This window comes from Mesoplodon densirostris, chromosome 19 (genome assembly GCF_025265405.1).
Source record: "Mesoplodon densirostris isolate mMesDen1 chromosome 19, mMesDen1 primary haplotype, whole genome shotgun sequence".
NCBI lineage: Eukaryota > Metazoa > Chordata > Mammalia > Artiodactyla > Ziphiidae > Mesoplodon > Mesoplodon densirostris.
The window spans coordinates 46494128-46511273 of record NC_082679.1 but is presented as its reverse complement, the minus strand read 5'-3'; the positions used below and the strand labels follow the sequence as shown (position 1 = coordinate 46511273).

General features: G+C 48.1%; 1 protein-coding gene across 1 annotated transcript in view; it reads left to right on the top strand.

The window, feature by feature from the left end:
• The first annotated feature begins 12801 nt into the window (after positions 1 to 12801).
• The window catches only part of CMTM4 (CKLF like MARVEL transmembrane domain containing 4), a 67869-nt gene continuing 63524 nt past the window's right edge, over positions 12802 to 17146 (top strand). Inside the window, exon 1 of the mRNA XM_060085443.1 lies at positions 12802 to 13065. Coding sequence (XP_059941426.1) covers positions 12880 to 13065 — 186 coding nt within the window. The 5' untranslated portion in view covers positions 12802 to 12879. The remainder of the gene's footprint in view (positions 13066 to 17146) is intronic.

Below are 17146 nucleotides of genomic sequence, written 5' to 3'. Positions count from 1 at the left end.
GTCTTCCTCACCCTGCGTCCCCGCAAACCCACCTCACCCAATCAGCTTCTTCATGGAACTATTTTAAAGTTCTAGACAAACAAGATATGAACTAAAGATTATAAGATCTTAAATTTCATTTGGGGAAAAATTTAATGATTTTAACTATGTCCCATTTTAAGGCAGTTATTTATTTTAAAGAGTGGGGTGCTTTGTACATCTGTCAGCAGCCGTGGCATGGTACATCTGTCCCTGATATTTAAAATATTTGGCGCCATTTTACTGTGAATCCATTTTGACCTACTCAGTCATCTAACAAATGCTAGCCTGGAATTAGACTTTGGAGTACATGGGAAACTAACCACTGTAATTGTTTAAACTACGTATACAGATGATATGTGCATGTTGAGAAGGTATTTCAGAGGTTCCAATTAATGTTAGGTGGCTTTGCACCCTGAAGACCCATCTGAGAGGATCTTTTCTCTCTTACAGCAGAGCTACAGGAGGTGAGCAAACTGCAAGGCTTTGCTTTGTAGTAAAGCAGCTGCGCCAGCACACCCCCTGGTTCTGGGCAGGCTCTGGCCCTCTCCAGCAGCCTTGCTCTTGACATTCCTCTTCGCATTTGTCGAAGCCTAAATCTAGGTTTCCCAAAGTGTGTTCTGGGCATATCATATAGGTGGTTAAGAAGGATTAGAAGACTCAAGTTTTAACTACATGAAACAGGTTTTTGTTTTGATTTGTTTTATGGGTGACTGCATAGGTGTGAGTATTCAGAAGGGCTCAAGTGTGGGCTTTCCCAGCCGACTGTGACTGGACATCCTCTAGGTTCCACAGAATGCCCTTTGAGAACATCCACACGCAGGGTTTCTAAGGCTTGGTCAAGGCCCATGTTTTCATGATTCTTGGAATTTGGACTCTGGTGATCTTTGCGTATAGCCTCTCAGTATCCTCTCTCCTGTCCCCACCTTCTCTTCCCTCTCGCTACCCCAGGGGAAATCAGCTTCTGTAAATTGGTGGGTTTGCCGTAACTAGGACAACCCCTAGGAGGTTTTGCCCCTGGGAGCAGGTTTCTCCAGTGACTCCCATGGGTGCCTTGGTCCTAGACACAAAGGAGGCCAGCAAACACCGCCCTGCTGCTGGCTCTGGGTCCTTAAGGGAGGCATCACCAAACACAGCTTCATACCAGCTAGTCTGCCCGCACTTGGAACCAGAAGAGTTTCTGGCGTTGAGCTGAACTAGAACTGCTCTAACATAAAAGGGAAAACCATTGCCCACAGTTCCAGCCCGGACGCCTGGGCTGTCTCAGCTGAGAACCTCGAGTCTAGTGGACTTGGGTGACAAATAAGTAACTTAACCTCTGAATCCTAGCATCTTCACCTGGAAAGTGGTGAGGACAATCTCACCTACCTCACAGGGAGGCTGGATGCATTGAGATGGGTGCACGGCACAGTGCCTGTTGTGCAGTCAGTCCTGAAACAGAACCAACCCGGAACTAATTGTGTGAGAGACAGACCTTAGTGTTTGAAAGGATCTTAGAACTCGCCACTTTCAAGATGCGGAGATCAGGCCAGGGAGGGAAATTACTTACGAAGGTCACACAGACAGGAGCAGAGTTGGGACTGAAAGTCCAAGTGTCATTGCTGCTCCTTCCCTGCCTTCTGCTACCTAATCTGCATACCCTTCCCCAGCCCGGGGAGTGCTAAACACCAAGTCTTAAATCTGAAGAAAGAAATTGCTAGTTTAGACTGTGAGCAAGAGCTATTTTAGGGCAGACAGGCTTTCAGCACACCATAAACTCCATCACCTGGGCAACTGCCTGATTTCTTGGACAAGGCAGCTCTCCACTATCTGCATGCGTGGGCATCCGAATACGTGGTTGAGGTATGTGGCCTCCTGGGGCCTCCTCCCTGCCTCTCCTCAGCAACCACTGTCCTCTTCCAAGGAACTGTGGGCAGGAGTGGGTGACATTCAAGATGCTGGTGATAGGTGAACCAGGTGGGTCCTCCCCTGCAGGGCTTGTAGTCTTCCGGGAGCAACAGACAAGCCAACTGCTGTCCCTAACACCACAGTCAGCTTCTCTGCCCAAATTAAAAAATGAGGTCTTTGTGCTGCTCTTCCTCTTCCCCACCGATTTGGCCCTAAACCCTTTAGGTGGGCAGAACATGATAGGTTGGGGTGGGGTGGGGTGGGGAGCTGTGGTGACCCAGAGCTGGTTTTTGGAAACTGAGCTGGGTGAAGAGAATCCCAGCTATGGGTAGGGATGAGGGAATGGCCTGGCATGGAGTGTTAACCCAAGCAGGGTGAAGAGGGCAGCTTCCTGTGCAGGGCAGGGGTTGGGGGGGGTGGGGACACAGGGTGTCAGAGCCCAAGTCGGGTGAAGAGAGCAAGCCCATAGAGGGCTGACCTGACTCAGGCTATCAGCCTGGATGGGCTGAGGAAGGCATCCAGAGGGGGTGTCAGAACCTGAGTTGGATGAAGAGAGCCTCCACAAGAGAGGGGTGGCCCAGTTTGGGGTCATGTGGTAGGAGGGCATCTGTGCAGGGATGGGGTGATGGTGGAGATGGAAAAGGGATTAATACAGAGGCATTGATCAAGCAAATTACTGTATAAGAGACAATAGCCAGGTTTCTCACTGCCCTAGAAGGGAGTTACAAAGAATGGAAAGAGAAAACTGGAATGTTGAATTGGAGTTGGAGGTATTAGTGTGAACTGATGATTTTCAGTACACACACACAGAGAAAAAATATGTAGATGTAAAGAGGTGCATGTATAAGTGTATGTTTATATACATATATTCCCTATCTGCACTGAGAGCTCAGGCCTAGGAGCAGCAACGGCCCATTGAACACACCTCATGCCTAGACTCAGTTTCTAGGTACCATTCTCCAATAAAATAAATCAGGGCTCCTTGGAGAAATGGCTGATTCCAGGGCTGGGCCAGGGACAGTATAAGTAAGCTTGGAATGTCTGTGTTAGAAAGTAAGAAAGGGCTCAGAGAACAATGGAGACATGTCAAAAAAAACACAGCAGCCCAGTGGCCAGATTTGAGAAAAATTTGAGCATTAAAAAAAAAAAAGATTGTAATTGATTACAACCCATTAAAAGAAAAGGAAGTCGTGAGTCTATATTGATACAACGAAATAAATTGAAAGTTTAATGAGAAACAGCATTCCCTGCCTCATCAAAATTTCAGTTGATGTGATTTCTTTGATGGGTTATAATCCATTACAATCAATACTTATTTGATTGCTCACTTTGTCCCAGGTTTGTTTATTACAAGGGGGAAAAAAGAGTAATGGAGAAGCCTGGGAGACACAAGCCTAATCCCCAAAAGTGAATGCCATTAGCAATAGGACAAACAGAAATCTTGTGCCTCCTGATAGGCTGTACTGAGAAGAATACAACATCACATGTAGGATATTTCTGCCAAAAGTGTATAATCGGAATCTAATGGTGAGGAAACATCAGACAAGCCAAATTGAGGGACGTTCTGCAAGATAATTGGCTGTAATCTTCCAAAGTGTGAAGGTTGTGAAAGTCAAGGCGAGTGTGAGGACCTCTTCCAATCTGAAGGAGACTAAAGAAGCATGACAACTAAAGGTAACGTGATTCTCAATGGGATCATTTTCTTACAAAGACACAGGGACATTTGGCAAAACTTGAGTGGGATCCAGTGGTTAGACGGTAGTAATGCAACATGAGTAACTTCTGGGTTTTGATGGTCATATTCTGGTAAAGGAGGAGAACGTCCTCCTTTAGGAGGATAGGACAGAAGCATAAATACTAAAGTATTTGGGGTGATACAGTATTAGGTTGGCAACTTACTCTCAAATAGTTTAGAGGAAAAAAGTTCTTCGTTCTGCACTTACAACTATTTTTTTGAGACTGTTTCCAAATAAATACATTTAATTAAAACAAACCAACCACCTTCGAGTCTACGCATGCATATGGACTGAAGAGCCAGGTGGTATGACATTCAGGCCACTCACAGTAACTCCTAAAACCTTTCCACTGTCATGACTTCCTTGTGCTTTTCTCAGCTCGTATTTCATTCTTCCTCCCCTAGTCTCCTGGCTTCCCAGACTTGACCCTTGGTGTGTCCTACCATCATGCTTTCCTGCCCACTCTGACCACTTACCTAAGTCCTGTCTGTTTTTTGATGCTTAGCTCCGGTGCCCATTGATCCAGGGGGCCTCCATGCCCCCTCCAAGAACCAGGTTACTGAACTCCTGGGGCTTTTCTGGCTGTCCCAGGCTTTCCCTGAATAGGTCTGGGGACCCCCTAGGCATCCACAGATATACTCTTGGGGGCTCTGAGACTTTTCTTCTTTTTTAAAAAATTTAATTAATTAATTATGTGTGTATGTATGTATGTATGTATGGCTGTGTTGGGTCTTCGTTTCTGTGCGAGGGCTTTCTCTAGTTGTGGCGAGCGGGGGCCACTCTTCATCGCGGTTCACAGGCCTCTCACTGTCGCGGCCTCTCTTGTTAAGGAGCGCAGGCTCAGTAGTTGTGGCTTGCGGGCCTAGTTGCTCTGCGGCATGTGGGATCTTCCCACACCAGGGCTCGAACCCGTGTCCCCTGCATTGGCAGGCAGATTCTCAACCACTGCGCCACCAGGGAAGCCCAACTTTTCTTCTTTTAAAGGGCTCTGTAGGACTTCCCTGGTAGCGCAGTGGTTAAGAATCCATCTGCCAATGCAGGGGAAATGGGTTCGAGCCCTGATCTGGGAAGATCCCACGTGCCGCAGGGCAACTAAGCCCATGCGCCACAACTACTGAGCCTGCACTCTAGAGCCCACGAGCCACAGCTACTGAAGCCTGCATGCTACAACTACTGAGGCCCGCACACCTAGAGTCCATGCTGTGCAACAAGAGAAGCCACCGCAGTGAGAAGCCCGCGCACCACAACAAAGAGTAGCCCCCGCTCGCCGCAACTAGGGAAAGCCCACACACAGCAACGAAGACCCAACACAGCCAAAAATAAATAAATAAATAAAATTTAAAATAAAAGTAAAGGGCTCTGTACATTTTTCAAGACAACAATCTCTACTACCCATTTGATACAGTGGAGATAAGACTGAATTAATTATTCATCTGTACTGTACTTTCACCCAAATCCAATCATGTCAGCGCCCTGCTTCTTAAAGAGCACAGTGCAGCCCTGACGGCTCCCCTGGCTGCAGGGGCCTTCGGAATCTGTCCCTGCCCCTGCCTTCACATGCCTTCTAACCCCTTTCTGCCTGAGCAAGAACCCAGACTGCTCACCTCTTTCTGAACCTCTCAAGCCTTTCCATCAAGGCCTTTGCTTAGGCTGGGTCCTTTTTCCAGAATGCTTTGCCCTGCCTTGCCTGTTGAGAATAATGGCAACAATAATGAGTAAACATTTGCTGAGTGTCTACTTTGTCTTGGACACAATTCTAAACCCTTTACAATTTACAGATGGGGAAACTGAGGCCCACAGATGTTCACAACTTGTCTGAGGTCATACAGCCGGTGAATGCAATCCTGTGTTGCACAAATGCTTCCTTGCATGTCTACCCCGTGTCTGGCCCTGAGCCAGGCCCAGAGGGTACAACAGAGATAAATGAGGCCTTTGCCCTCTCAGAGCTCATGGTCTGAGACTGATGAGTAAACAGTGAGTCATAACAGTGTAATAAACACTTTGATACAAGGGGCCATGGAAGCCAGGGCAGGAACACCTGACCCAGCCTGGGAACTCAGGAAGGTGTTCCTGATATGCAGGAGTTAGCCCTCCACACTGGGCTGTTTTGAGGATTAAATGCGTTAATATGTGAAAACCAAGTAGATCAGGTTCTGGCATGTAGGAAGCATGATAAAAGTACCGCCGCCTCCTTTGCCTCCTCTTCCCTCCTCCTCCTCCTCCTCCTCCTCCTCTTGGCCTTATAAAGGAATGGATGTTTTTATTGTGGGAGGGGGAATAGCAGGTAAGAGTATGAGTTATGTTCTGGCCTAATGGAATTCAGGACACCCAAGGGTGACGTCTAGGGGGAGAGAGGTCATGGGAAAGGGGATGAAGGTAGCACCCTGAGGAACACTGAACTCTAGGGGCTAAGCCCATAAAAATGACTGAAAAGAGCAACCAGAGAGGTGGGAGGAAAATCTGGAGTGTCTGGGGCCGTCTAGGCCATGCAAAGAGACTGTCACAAGAAGGCAGAAGCAGTTGGCAGGATCACATGCTGTTGGGTGAACTCCTACTTAGCCTTCAAGACCCAGTTTAGCTCCTTGAAGCTTTCCCTGGCCTCTCCCACCCTGGGCAATTGTACTGGCCTTGTAGTCCTGTAAATATTGTAGCAGCAGATTCCTGTTCCCCACCTGAGGCCTAAGCATCAGACTCTTGGGGGAGGTCCTGAAAATCTACCCCTTGAGTGAGTCCTATGCACATTAAAGTTTGCAGATGCCAGTATTCTAGAGAGAAAAAAACCCAGGGTAGGATTCTCATTGGCTCAGCTTGGGTCCCATGCCCACCCTGAGCCAATCTAGGGTGGAAGAGAACCATGACTGGTCATTCTTGGGTCAGGTGCCGACTCTTCCTAGGTGGGCATCACTTGGGAGGAGGAAGGCAGGTGTTGGAGCAGAAGAGGAGCAGCCCCAGGACAAGGAGGGCCGCCGTTATTAAAGGCAGCAGATGGTGCTAGGCAGAGAGAAGCAAGCTTGTCTGTTACAGTTCCACAGTTCTTTTCAGAGAGCCTTGAGGCCCCAGAATGTGGCTCGGTGCCTGGCACAGGAGGGTGGGCCATCAGCAAATGTTCGGTGTATGTACGTTGCCTCCTGGCTACCTGGGCAGCTCCCGGAGGCTCACAGGCTAGTTTAGTCAGCCCAGGCCAGCATGGCCACGGGTATCGGAGGTAAGTGTAGGCAGTGTCCACATTCCCTTGTAGCCACACTTTCTGCCGCCTTCCCCAGAAAACCATTCCCCATCCCCTGCCTTGGGAAGAGAAAGCAGAGGAGGGCAGCCAGGGCGAAGCCAGGCAGCTGCTGAGCAGGCGAATCTTCCCCTGAATCAAGGGCCAGCAGGGTTTGGAGGCAGCGGGAACAATAAACTGGGGTCCCACGGAGGGTGGGATTCCACTGGAGGCCCCGGTAAGGGGCGCAGATGGTTTGGCCCGGGGTTGTCCTTGGTCATAGGAACCGAAGGAATGTCAAACTGGAAAATCCCGGCGAGCACTATTTTTAGAGACGACTTGGAAAGCATTTTTCCAGCTGAAGGGACGAGTTCTTTCAGAAGCTGCAGTTAACTCTAACCCCTGAACCACTCCCGCCTGGAATCTGCCCAGGCCCGGCCCCTCCCTCCAGGCTCGTGGGAACACTGCGGGAGGAGGAGAGGGACATTTGGTCCTTTCAGACACAAAAAGAGGTTGTTTGTTTTTCACATCTTTGACTACAATCCTCAGACATTAGGAGTTTGTACCAGTACGTTTCTTTAAAAGGCCCTTTAAAGGTAGAGAATCATTTCAGACCAAGCTGTTAGTCTTAAAACATTAAACATGATTTTCTTGGATGTTTGGTTCATGCTTAACATTGATAGTTGTTCATGATAAACTCAGTCTTCCCACTGCATGCTTTATGCTTGCGATGTTCTCCTTAACTACCGCTGTCTGTATTTTTCTGTTTGAAGTAGGAGTCTCTAGGGACCTCCTAATTACTGAGCTTATTAAAAGTAGTAGATGAGCGCTATTGCTTAATTGAAGTTACAGGAAAAGCGGCCCTACCCCCAACACTAACGGGTGCCCTGGGGAGGGGCCTCAGTAAGAAACAAAGTGAAACTGGAACCTCCTCCCTCCTCACCGTTATCAGGCACCGCCTCCAGGGACAGAACACGCAGGGACCCCAGTTCGGGAAGGTGTTTTGCTCCCAGCCCTTCATGGAATTCAGATTCTAAGGTCCTTGTAGGACCAGTGCTTTATGGAATCAGTGTGCCTGGGGAGGGGGGCTAGAGTGGGGAATCCCCCAGGCTTGGAGGTGGTTGCCCTTCCGCTAAATGAGAGGCTGAGAGACTTGGGAAGAGGCCAGGCCCGATGTAGGTGAAGCGGCATATACTGGGGCATAGCGTGTATCTAAGGATGCTATACTCTGAGCAGTTTTTTTTCAGGATGAGTTCAGGGACTGAGATAAGAATCAGCATTATGGTTGCTGGCAGAGCCTATCCACTGGCAACAATTAACAAAGTAGCATCTGGTTTCTTCATCAGTCTCTTCTGAGTCTGGTTTCCTTGAGTCGGCACTGGATATGTGGACCAGAGCCTGGAAGCCAGGGACCCGAGGGCTACCCACTTCTTTGTCATTTATCATCCTCATTTTGTCTTCAGCACCTGTAGACACCTGGAGGCACAGCTATAGCCACAGACTCATGCTGTATTACGACTGAACACTTGAGGAAGGCACAATATCAAGTTTCATCTACTCTTAATATGTGGGATTCCCAATAACACCCGTTGGAAGTCTGTGAGCTTCTGTTAAAAACTAGAAGTAAAAATTTCGAGTCTGTCCCCGGAACTAAAAATAAACGTAGGCTAGTGTCCAGGAACAGGGAACAGCTAACAAGTACTGGAGAGGAGCCTCCTATCTTGCTTCTGCTCAATCTACCTCCTTCGATGAAGCCAAAGAGAGCATTCTAAAAGGAGGCCTCACTGGGCCACTCCCCTGCTTAACACGCTTCAGTCCAGAATCTACCCTCTCATATAGTCCCTGAGGCCCTGCAGGGACACCCAAGGCCACCTTTCACCCTTGAATTCTGCACTTGAGCCTCTTCACTGTACTTTGCTTTCTTATCTCTTGGCCTTTGCACGTTGTTCCCTCTTCCGGGAATGCTCTTCTACCAACCCTTACCATCTCTTTGCCTTGCTAACTGCTCTTTGTATTTCAGACCTCAGCTGAAATTCTGATCCACAGACTCAATGAAATCCTTCCTGGAAACTCCCATACCACCATGAACAACACTCAGCACATGCTCTGTTGTGTTTACTGGTTTCAATGCTTGGTCTCCATGTCTGTGCTGGCAGGGACTATATCTGACTCTCAAGTTCCTTTTTAAAAAAATCATTTTAAATTTAGCTTTGATTAAAATTATATGAGCACATAGATGAGAGAATCAAATAGCTCTACAAGGCCTATAACCCCCATTACATATCCTGCTCCCCAGAATTGACATTTTTTAACTTTTAACCAATTATTTTTATATTTACATACATATATATATATATATATATATATATATATATTTTTTTTTTTTGCCTCACCACATGGCATGTGGGATCTTAGTTCCTCGACCAGGGATCAAACCCATGCCCCCTGCAGTGGAAGCGCAGATTCTTAACCACTGAACCGCCAGGGAAGTCCCTTTACCTTTATATTTTTAATTAACATGCATATACTGCTTCCTGTTGAGTTTTCAGTTTTAAGCATCTACTGATCTCCCATGATGGATGAAGAGTATTTAGGTCTCTTGCCCACCTTCCCCTTCTCCCTATCATACATGCACACATCCTGTCCCTCTATCCTTTCCTCGGAATATGGTCAGGTACTTTTGGTTAGATCCGCACTCATTGTTTACATTGTTATAATTATGCAAGTGTTATTCACATGTGATTTAGCATACTTACTTCTTTTCTATATATCGTTTTATTTCCTGCAGTTCATCTATGAATATTTGCTTAATTTTCTATGCATTTATCACTAATTTATCTCAAAACTTTCTAGAAACGATGAATCTTTCTTTTCTGTGTATTTAAACACATTCTTAATTTCATCTTGAAGACATCTCTCGAAGCTCTGGCTGCTCCAATCTGGGCTGGTTAACCCCCAGCCCTGCTGCACAGGGGCCTCTGTCCGTTTCACCATAGGACCCTTATCATCTCTCTCTCTCACCCTTTCCTGGCTCCCCATGTCCTCTGCTTCCTTGGTTTAAATCCTTGTTCTGGTGGTGTCCTCCTCCAGCAGCCTCCTAAGAAGAGACAGAGGGAGTCTTTGCATGTCCAAAAGAGTCCTTCATCAATCCTCATACCCGACTGATACTCCAGCTGGAACCAGACTTCTAAGTGGGGATCATTTTTCCTCAGGATGTGGAATGGTTTACTCCATTCCCAAAGCTGCTGTGGAAAAGTCTGTTGCCTTTCTGATTCCTGATCCTTTATAATGAAACGTGCTCTGTTCTTCTCTGGAACCTTGAGGATCTTCTCTTTGCCCCCAGTCGTCTGGTGTACCTGGTGCTGGTTCATGTTCATTCATTGTGCTGGGCACTGGTGGGTCTTTTAAATCCAAAACTCATGTCCTTTGGTTCTGGAAAGTGTTACTGAATTTTTTTTTAATTATTATTTTTTGTTTTCTTCCCTCCATAGTCTCTGTTCTAACTTTATTAGAGTCTTATTATTCTATTATTCTCTTGGACTATACCTCCAATTTTCTTATCTTTTCTCTCATTTTCCATCTCTTTGTCTTTTGGTTCTATTTCCTGTGAGATTCCCTTTAACTCTTATATTGAATTAAAAATTTTTTTGCTTTCATTTTATTTAGTATCCAAGGACACACACACATAAATATATATAATTTTTAGTATGGTACTCCTGCCCTCAACTGTGCCTAGTGATCCCTAGCTAAGGGACCCTCTGTTTTACCTTCTCCAGAGAAAAAGATTCCAGTCTTGGGGGATGGTCATGGGTGGGGATCGAGGGATCCATTTGCTTCTTTTTTTAAAAAATTTAATTAATTAATTTTTGGCTGCCTTGGGTCTTCGTTGCTGCGCATGGGCTTTCTCTAGTTGCAGTGAGCGGGGGCTACTCTTGTTGCAGTGTGCAGGCTTCCCATTGCGGTGGCTTCTCTTGTGTGGTACGTGAGCTCCATAGTTGTGGCTTGCGGGCTCTAGAGAGCAGGCTCAATATTTGTGGCTCAGAGGCTTAGTTGCTCCGTGGCATGTGGGATCTTCCCAGACCAGGGCTCGAACCTGTTGCGTTCATTGGCAGGCGGATTCTTAACCACTGCACCACCAGGGAAGCCCTCCCCATTTGCTTCTTAAAAAGACTTTCATTTGGTCTTTTTTTTTTTTTTTTAAATTCCTGCTTTCACCCCCCCCCCCCCCACTTCTAGATGTGCTCGGTGCTGCCCATTCCTGAGCCTTTTTTCCTGTGATATGACCTAGGTTGCATTTCAGCCTTCCCCTGTGCCAACTTAGGGTTTAGCTTTCTTGGATCTGCTAAGTTAGTTACCACTTGCCCATTTGCTTTTCTGCTTCCAACATTTTGTTGCCACTGTCTCCTTTCCCATTCTTTGTCCCTGTGGTTTTATGCCCTTAAAAAATGTCCCTGTAACTATCATTTCACTGGGATTTGGGGAGAAAGCAGAGGCCAGAGTCTGCATCCAACCATTCAACTTGTTATCTTTCATTGGCAACCTCCAGGTCCTAGCATATTCTTTAGCATATAAGTGCCCAATAAATATTTGTGGGCTGAATGGAGTGTTAGAGTCATTGTCATTCCCATCTTTGGTAACCAAAAGGTGAGAGCCCTTTAAATTGAGATCTCCTGAGTTATGACATTTACTGCTTCTCACTTCACAAGTTCACAAGCCCATCTGAATTATATACTAGGCAACACTGTGTAGTGAAAAAATTTGGAAGTGAGTGGGCTCTGCTCACCAATTGTGTGGCCTGGGACTACCAGTCTGAAACCTTAGTCTGGTCTTCTGTAAAATGGGAATAACACTTTCAAGTGCCTTCCTCAGTGTCTAAAGCATGGTAAGCTCTAGGTATTTGTGGTGTGGGAGGGTTCAGTACCAAAGAGACAATTCTTAGAAAGTCGGTGTTTAAGCTTAAAATTATCCTTCACACTTGAATTGCAAATTGGTCCCTAATTAATGCCCTTCAGTGCAAAAATCTGTGTTTAACCTGCCTTGGTGATTAGACAGAGATTGCAAAACCTTTTCAGCTAAGAGAGGAAACTAATGTTGGTCACCGAGGGTCTCCTGTGGGCTAGCTCCCATTCTCGGTCAGGCCGGTGAATCCAGAGCGTACATTGGGAGTTATTCACAAATACTGCCGCGTGTCTGTCTTACAGACCCAATACTAAGCGACCTCACTCACCCCGACTTCTCACCCCTGTCCCGCTCAGTCCCTGACCTCGGTACTGGTTTGTTGCCCAGTGTGGGAGCCCAAGACACTTAGCCCCCTCTTGTAAGTCAAACAGTCCAAGTCAGGTCCACCCTGGGCCCCGTACTGTTCCCAGGACGGGGGTCGCACAGCACATCTTGGTCTTCACCGATAAGTCCCCTGGCCTACCTGAAGAAGACCCCACTTCCTCCAGGGAAGAAACGGAGGCAGCGCCCTGGGAAAGCAGCTCCGTGCCCCCTAGGTCCACCTCGACCCTCCGTCAGCCCCCATTCTCCCTCCTCCCCACTACCCCTCTTTCCCGGACCTTCGCCCTCCCACGCCGTGATAGCCTGGCGCGCAGCCGCGGCCCCGACCCCCGCGCGTACTCAGGTGAGGGCGGAGCCAGAGGCCCTGGCGCCCCGCCCCGCCCCGCCCCGCCCTCCCGAGGCCCCGCAGCGCGGGCAGCCACCTCCACTCGCGGGAGCCGCGGAGCGCCGCCGAGCGGCCGGCGGGCGGGCGCTCGCTCCGCCCTCTCCCGGCTGGACGCGCCGGCTCCCGCCTCCTTCCCTCTCCGCCAGCTCCCGCCTCCCTCCCTTTCCGCTGCCGAGGCGGCGGGAGCCGAGCCCGAGCGGACCGAGCCGCGGCCGCAGCCGGGCGGCGGGCGCAGAGGCGGCGGCGGCGGTGGTGCGGGCAGTTAGTCGGCGGCGGCGGCGGCGGCGGCGGCGATGCGGCGGCCCCGCTGAGCCCGCTAGCTCCGGGCGCCGGAGGCCAGCCGCGCAAGGCGGCCCGGGCCGGGCGGCAGCATGCGGAGCGGCGAGGAGCTGGACGGCTTCGAGGGCGAGGCCTCGAGCACCTCCATGATCTCGGGCGCCAGCAGTCCGTACCAGCCCACCACCGAGCCGGTGAGCCAGCGTCGCGGGCTGGCTGGCCTGCGCTGCGACCCGGACTACCTGCGCGGCGCGTTCGGCTGCCTCAAGGTCGCCCAAGTGGTAGGTGCCGGGCGGGGCCCCAGGTGCCGGCGGGCGGCCTAGCCGCGCGCCTTCCCTCCCTGCTCCCGCTTCAGGGGGCGCAGGCCCGGCCGGCCTACATCGCGCACTCGCTCCCCATGGCCCCAGTCCTTGCGCTCCCTCTCCTTCGCTGGGTCCCCGTGCCACCCTCCTCCTCCCCTGGGGACCCTGCCTTCCCCAGCCCTGCCGCCTCAGGTGTGCGCCTTCTACCTGAACACCTGCCCCCGGGCCTTCCTGTCCACTCCAGCCTTCGCTGTCGCGAGCCTCTTTCACTGTTGGGTTTGGTGGTGCGCGAAACCCGGCGGGGGTCATGCTGTCCCCTGGGTACTGCTGGTCATAGCAACTTGTGTTAGGTTTTCGGGGCCCGCACATCCTCCACTCCTCCGGATGGTCCTCGTTTGTCTCGGCTTCCACCACTGGGGACTGTGGCTCGGTTTCTTCCCTGGCGCCCAGCAGAGTGCTGGGCATATGGTAGACGCTCAAATAAATGTTTGTTGAATGGAGGCATGTAGTCTAGATGCATTGGGGGAGCCCAGATTTGCCCAGAGTCTCCAGTTTATGCTGCAGAGGTATTGTTTGTTTGTTTGTTTGTTTTTTGTTATTTATTTATTTATGGCTGCATTGGGTCTTCGTTGCTGCACGGGGGCTTTCTCTAGTTGTGGCGAGTGGGAGCTACTCTTTGTTGCTGTTCATGGGCTTCTCATTGCGGTGGCTTCTCTTGTTGCGGAGCACGGGCTCCAGGCACTCGGGCTTCAGTAGTTGTGGCACGTGGATTCGATAGTTGTGGCTCCCGGGCTCTAGAGTACAGGCTCAGTAGTTGTGGTGCACGGGCTTAGTTGCTCTACGACATGTGGGATCTTACTGGACCAGGGCTCGAACCAGTTTCCCCTGCATTGGCAGGCGGATTCTTAACCACTAGCCACCAAGGAAGTCCCTGCTGCAGAGGTTTTGATTCCTTCTAATTAGCCCAGAAGATAGAACCGGCATCCCTGAATCCTCCGCCCCAGCACCATGGCTGGCATTGCCCAGTTGGTACCCAGAGTTAAATCACTGCAGCCAGTTTTGGAGGTAACAGAAACAGAGAACTTTCTTTTGGGCTTGTCTATGGTAGAGTTCATTTCTCAGAATTCTTATTTTTAGCTTTCAGGGTGTTCAGGGCAGGGGCCTGTCCCCTCTGCCCCTCTTTTGTGGTTTTCTAACCGGCCTCTTTGGTTTGTTACTTAGCTCTGCTGTGGATAGAGCATACTCCAGTTCGGAAAAAACTGTCCCGATATCCCCTGACACAGGTAGGCCTTTCTCTGAGGCCTGGCAGCGAAACTTTATAGACTTCTCATCTAGAGAAGCCATTTGCACAGAGCTGCAATGTATGTGCATTTTGTTTCCTCCAAGCACTGGTCTTCTTGTGCTTACTTGAGTACATAGATAAAGGTTCCTTGGGAATCATTTAATGTGTGGATATCCTTTAAATAAAGGTCTCAGTGTTTGTAAATTGCAGAATCATAGACTGTTCTCTCTCTCTCTCTCTCTCTCTCTCACTCACTCACTCCGGTGAAAGGCTTGTTCTGCTGATTGCAAGAGGGTATTTTTGAAGGGCTCTCAGGAAAGACAAACGGAGCAGGTTATTCCTCTCTAGAATTTTAAACTGACCTTATCTGGTAAAGTGGAATGTTCCAAGAGATATATTTGTTCTGTAGTTAGGCATTGCTGTTAGCAAAGTGAATGGAGGAGTGGGGGAGGTGTATAACTGCCTTTAAAAAGAGGCAGCTAGCTGATGTTTGAGTACAGCACTGATAATCAGAAGTGAATTAAAGAGCAGGACGGGAGGGAACGTGGGCCCAGGTGGAATTTAGGGCCTTGTTAAGTACCTTGTTTTGTTTACTCTGGACTTTTGAAAGTACCTAGAGCTTGCCACTCAAAAGATCTGATAAAAGAATGAAATCCAGTAGTTTATATAAAATGTTAGATATCACCTCATTGCTGGAATTTTGTCACCTAAAGCCAGAAATGGAAGCCAGTGGTATTTATCACTGCCTTTTCGTAAGGTGCTATTTTTTTTTTTTTGTAGCGCTTTACTTTTCATCTGGAAGAACTTTGGGGCCCAGCCCCTAAAATCTCGCCTAACTCTTGTCTTTTGTCTAATCTCTAGAATTTAAACAGCGAGAGGTTATGTTATGTGTGGGTGATTGAAGGATGGGGACCTGCTTGAAGGGTATGGCAACGTGAAACAGTTCCATTTATTTAGCTTTTCAGCCTTGTTAAAAAAAAAAATCAGTGTTTTTAGGGGGAAAAACCGCCACAAAACTTCAAGATAGTAGACTCTCAACTTAAACTGGAAAAGAAAACAAGAGTCGTTATGAAGATATTTCTTTTTGTTTTTGGCCATGCCATGGGGCATATTAGTTCTCCGACCAGGGATCAAACCCGTGCCCCCTGCCTCGGAAGCATGGAGTCCTGTCCACTGCACCGCCAGGGAAGTCCCTGAAGATATTTCTAAGATGTTACAAAGCTCATAATCCCATCAAGAAATATGTCTAATATAAGTTCTAATTCTAATGTAACTTTTTGAGAAAAAATTTGACTTTTTTTCGTTTTAGGTTTTAGAGACATTTTTTGCGGTTTGTGGCCTATTGCCCACTGCAGGTCCTTGCTCCAGGTGTAGTCAGCAGCATTGCCAGCACCTGAGAGCTTATTAGAACTGCAGAGTCAGAGGCCTCACCCCAGGCTTTCTGAATCATAATCTGCAGTTTAGCAAGATTCTCCAGGAGATTCTCATGCACATTAAAGTTTGAGACTTACCTTTATCATTTTAGTGTTAAAACCTTACACAGTACTAGCAATCAGTTCTCTATCAGAACCGTAAATAGTCAACCTCAAGGCTGAGGTTCTTCTGTAAAATGAGCCTATATCTCTCGAAAAGGATTAAGAGAATGAGGTAGTATGTAGAAATTAGCACCTAGTTTATTAGGCGCTTAGTTAGTGTGTAATAAAACGTTAGCTGTCACTGTTGCTAAGTAATACTTCCTGCCTTTAAAGAAACTTGGTGATAATGCCACCCCAAAATTATAATTATATATTTGAATTAAAGATAGTTTACTTCCTAGTGATTTAAAAGTTAAATCGATATTTTAAATGGAATGCTATTTGATAGTAAAACTAATCTGAAATATTATGGAAATTAATCAGTGCATTTTCATAGATTATATCTTTTTTAAAATTAATTTATTTTTGGCTGCGTTGGGTCTTCGTTGCTGCGCGTGGCCTTTCTCTAGTTGTGGCGAGGGGGGGGCTACTCTTTGTTGTGGTGCACAGGCTTCTCACTGTGGTGGCTTCTCTTGTTGTGGAGCACGGGCTCTAGGCTCATGGGCTTCAGTAGTTGTGGCTCGCGGTCTCTAGGGCGCAAGCTCAGTAGTTGTGGCGCACAGGCTTAGTTGCCCCGAGGCATGTGGGCTCGAATCCGTGTCCCCTGCATTGGCAGGCGGATTCTTAACCACTGCGCCACCAGGGAAGTCGTAGATTATATGTTTTAAAAATGAAACTCATACCTATTTCTTAGTTGGGGAGAGTATCTCCTGTGGTTATTTCAAACAATATAAATGTACTTTTTGTAGGAAAAGAGTTGGTTTAAACTATTGATTTAAATACCTTCTTCTTTCTTTTGAATGTGGATTCTGTGAGTGCTTATTGGTTTTTAGCTCTCAGACATCATTTAATGAAATAGTTAATGTGGGCCTTTTGTTTATTGTTTTGTTTTGATTTTTTTTCCAAAGCACTCGGTTGAAAGCAGAATTTTGCTCTTGGGATGGGGGTGGGGCATACTATCGCTTATACCATGATGTTAGGACAGTGTCAGAAGAGGAGAGGACCTCGATGGGACAACTTTCTGAATCACAACAGCAGGCATCACTAATGAGTGCTTACTCTACTGTTATCACCTTTATTTTATGGTTGAGAAAGTTAGAGGCACCGAGGTCGTGACTCATTTAAGGTCACGTGGCTAGTGGTTGGTGGAGCTGGGACTTGAACCCAGGTGGCGTGCCCTTTCCTGCCTCCTGAACACATCATT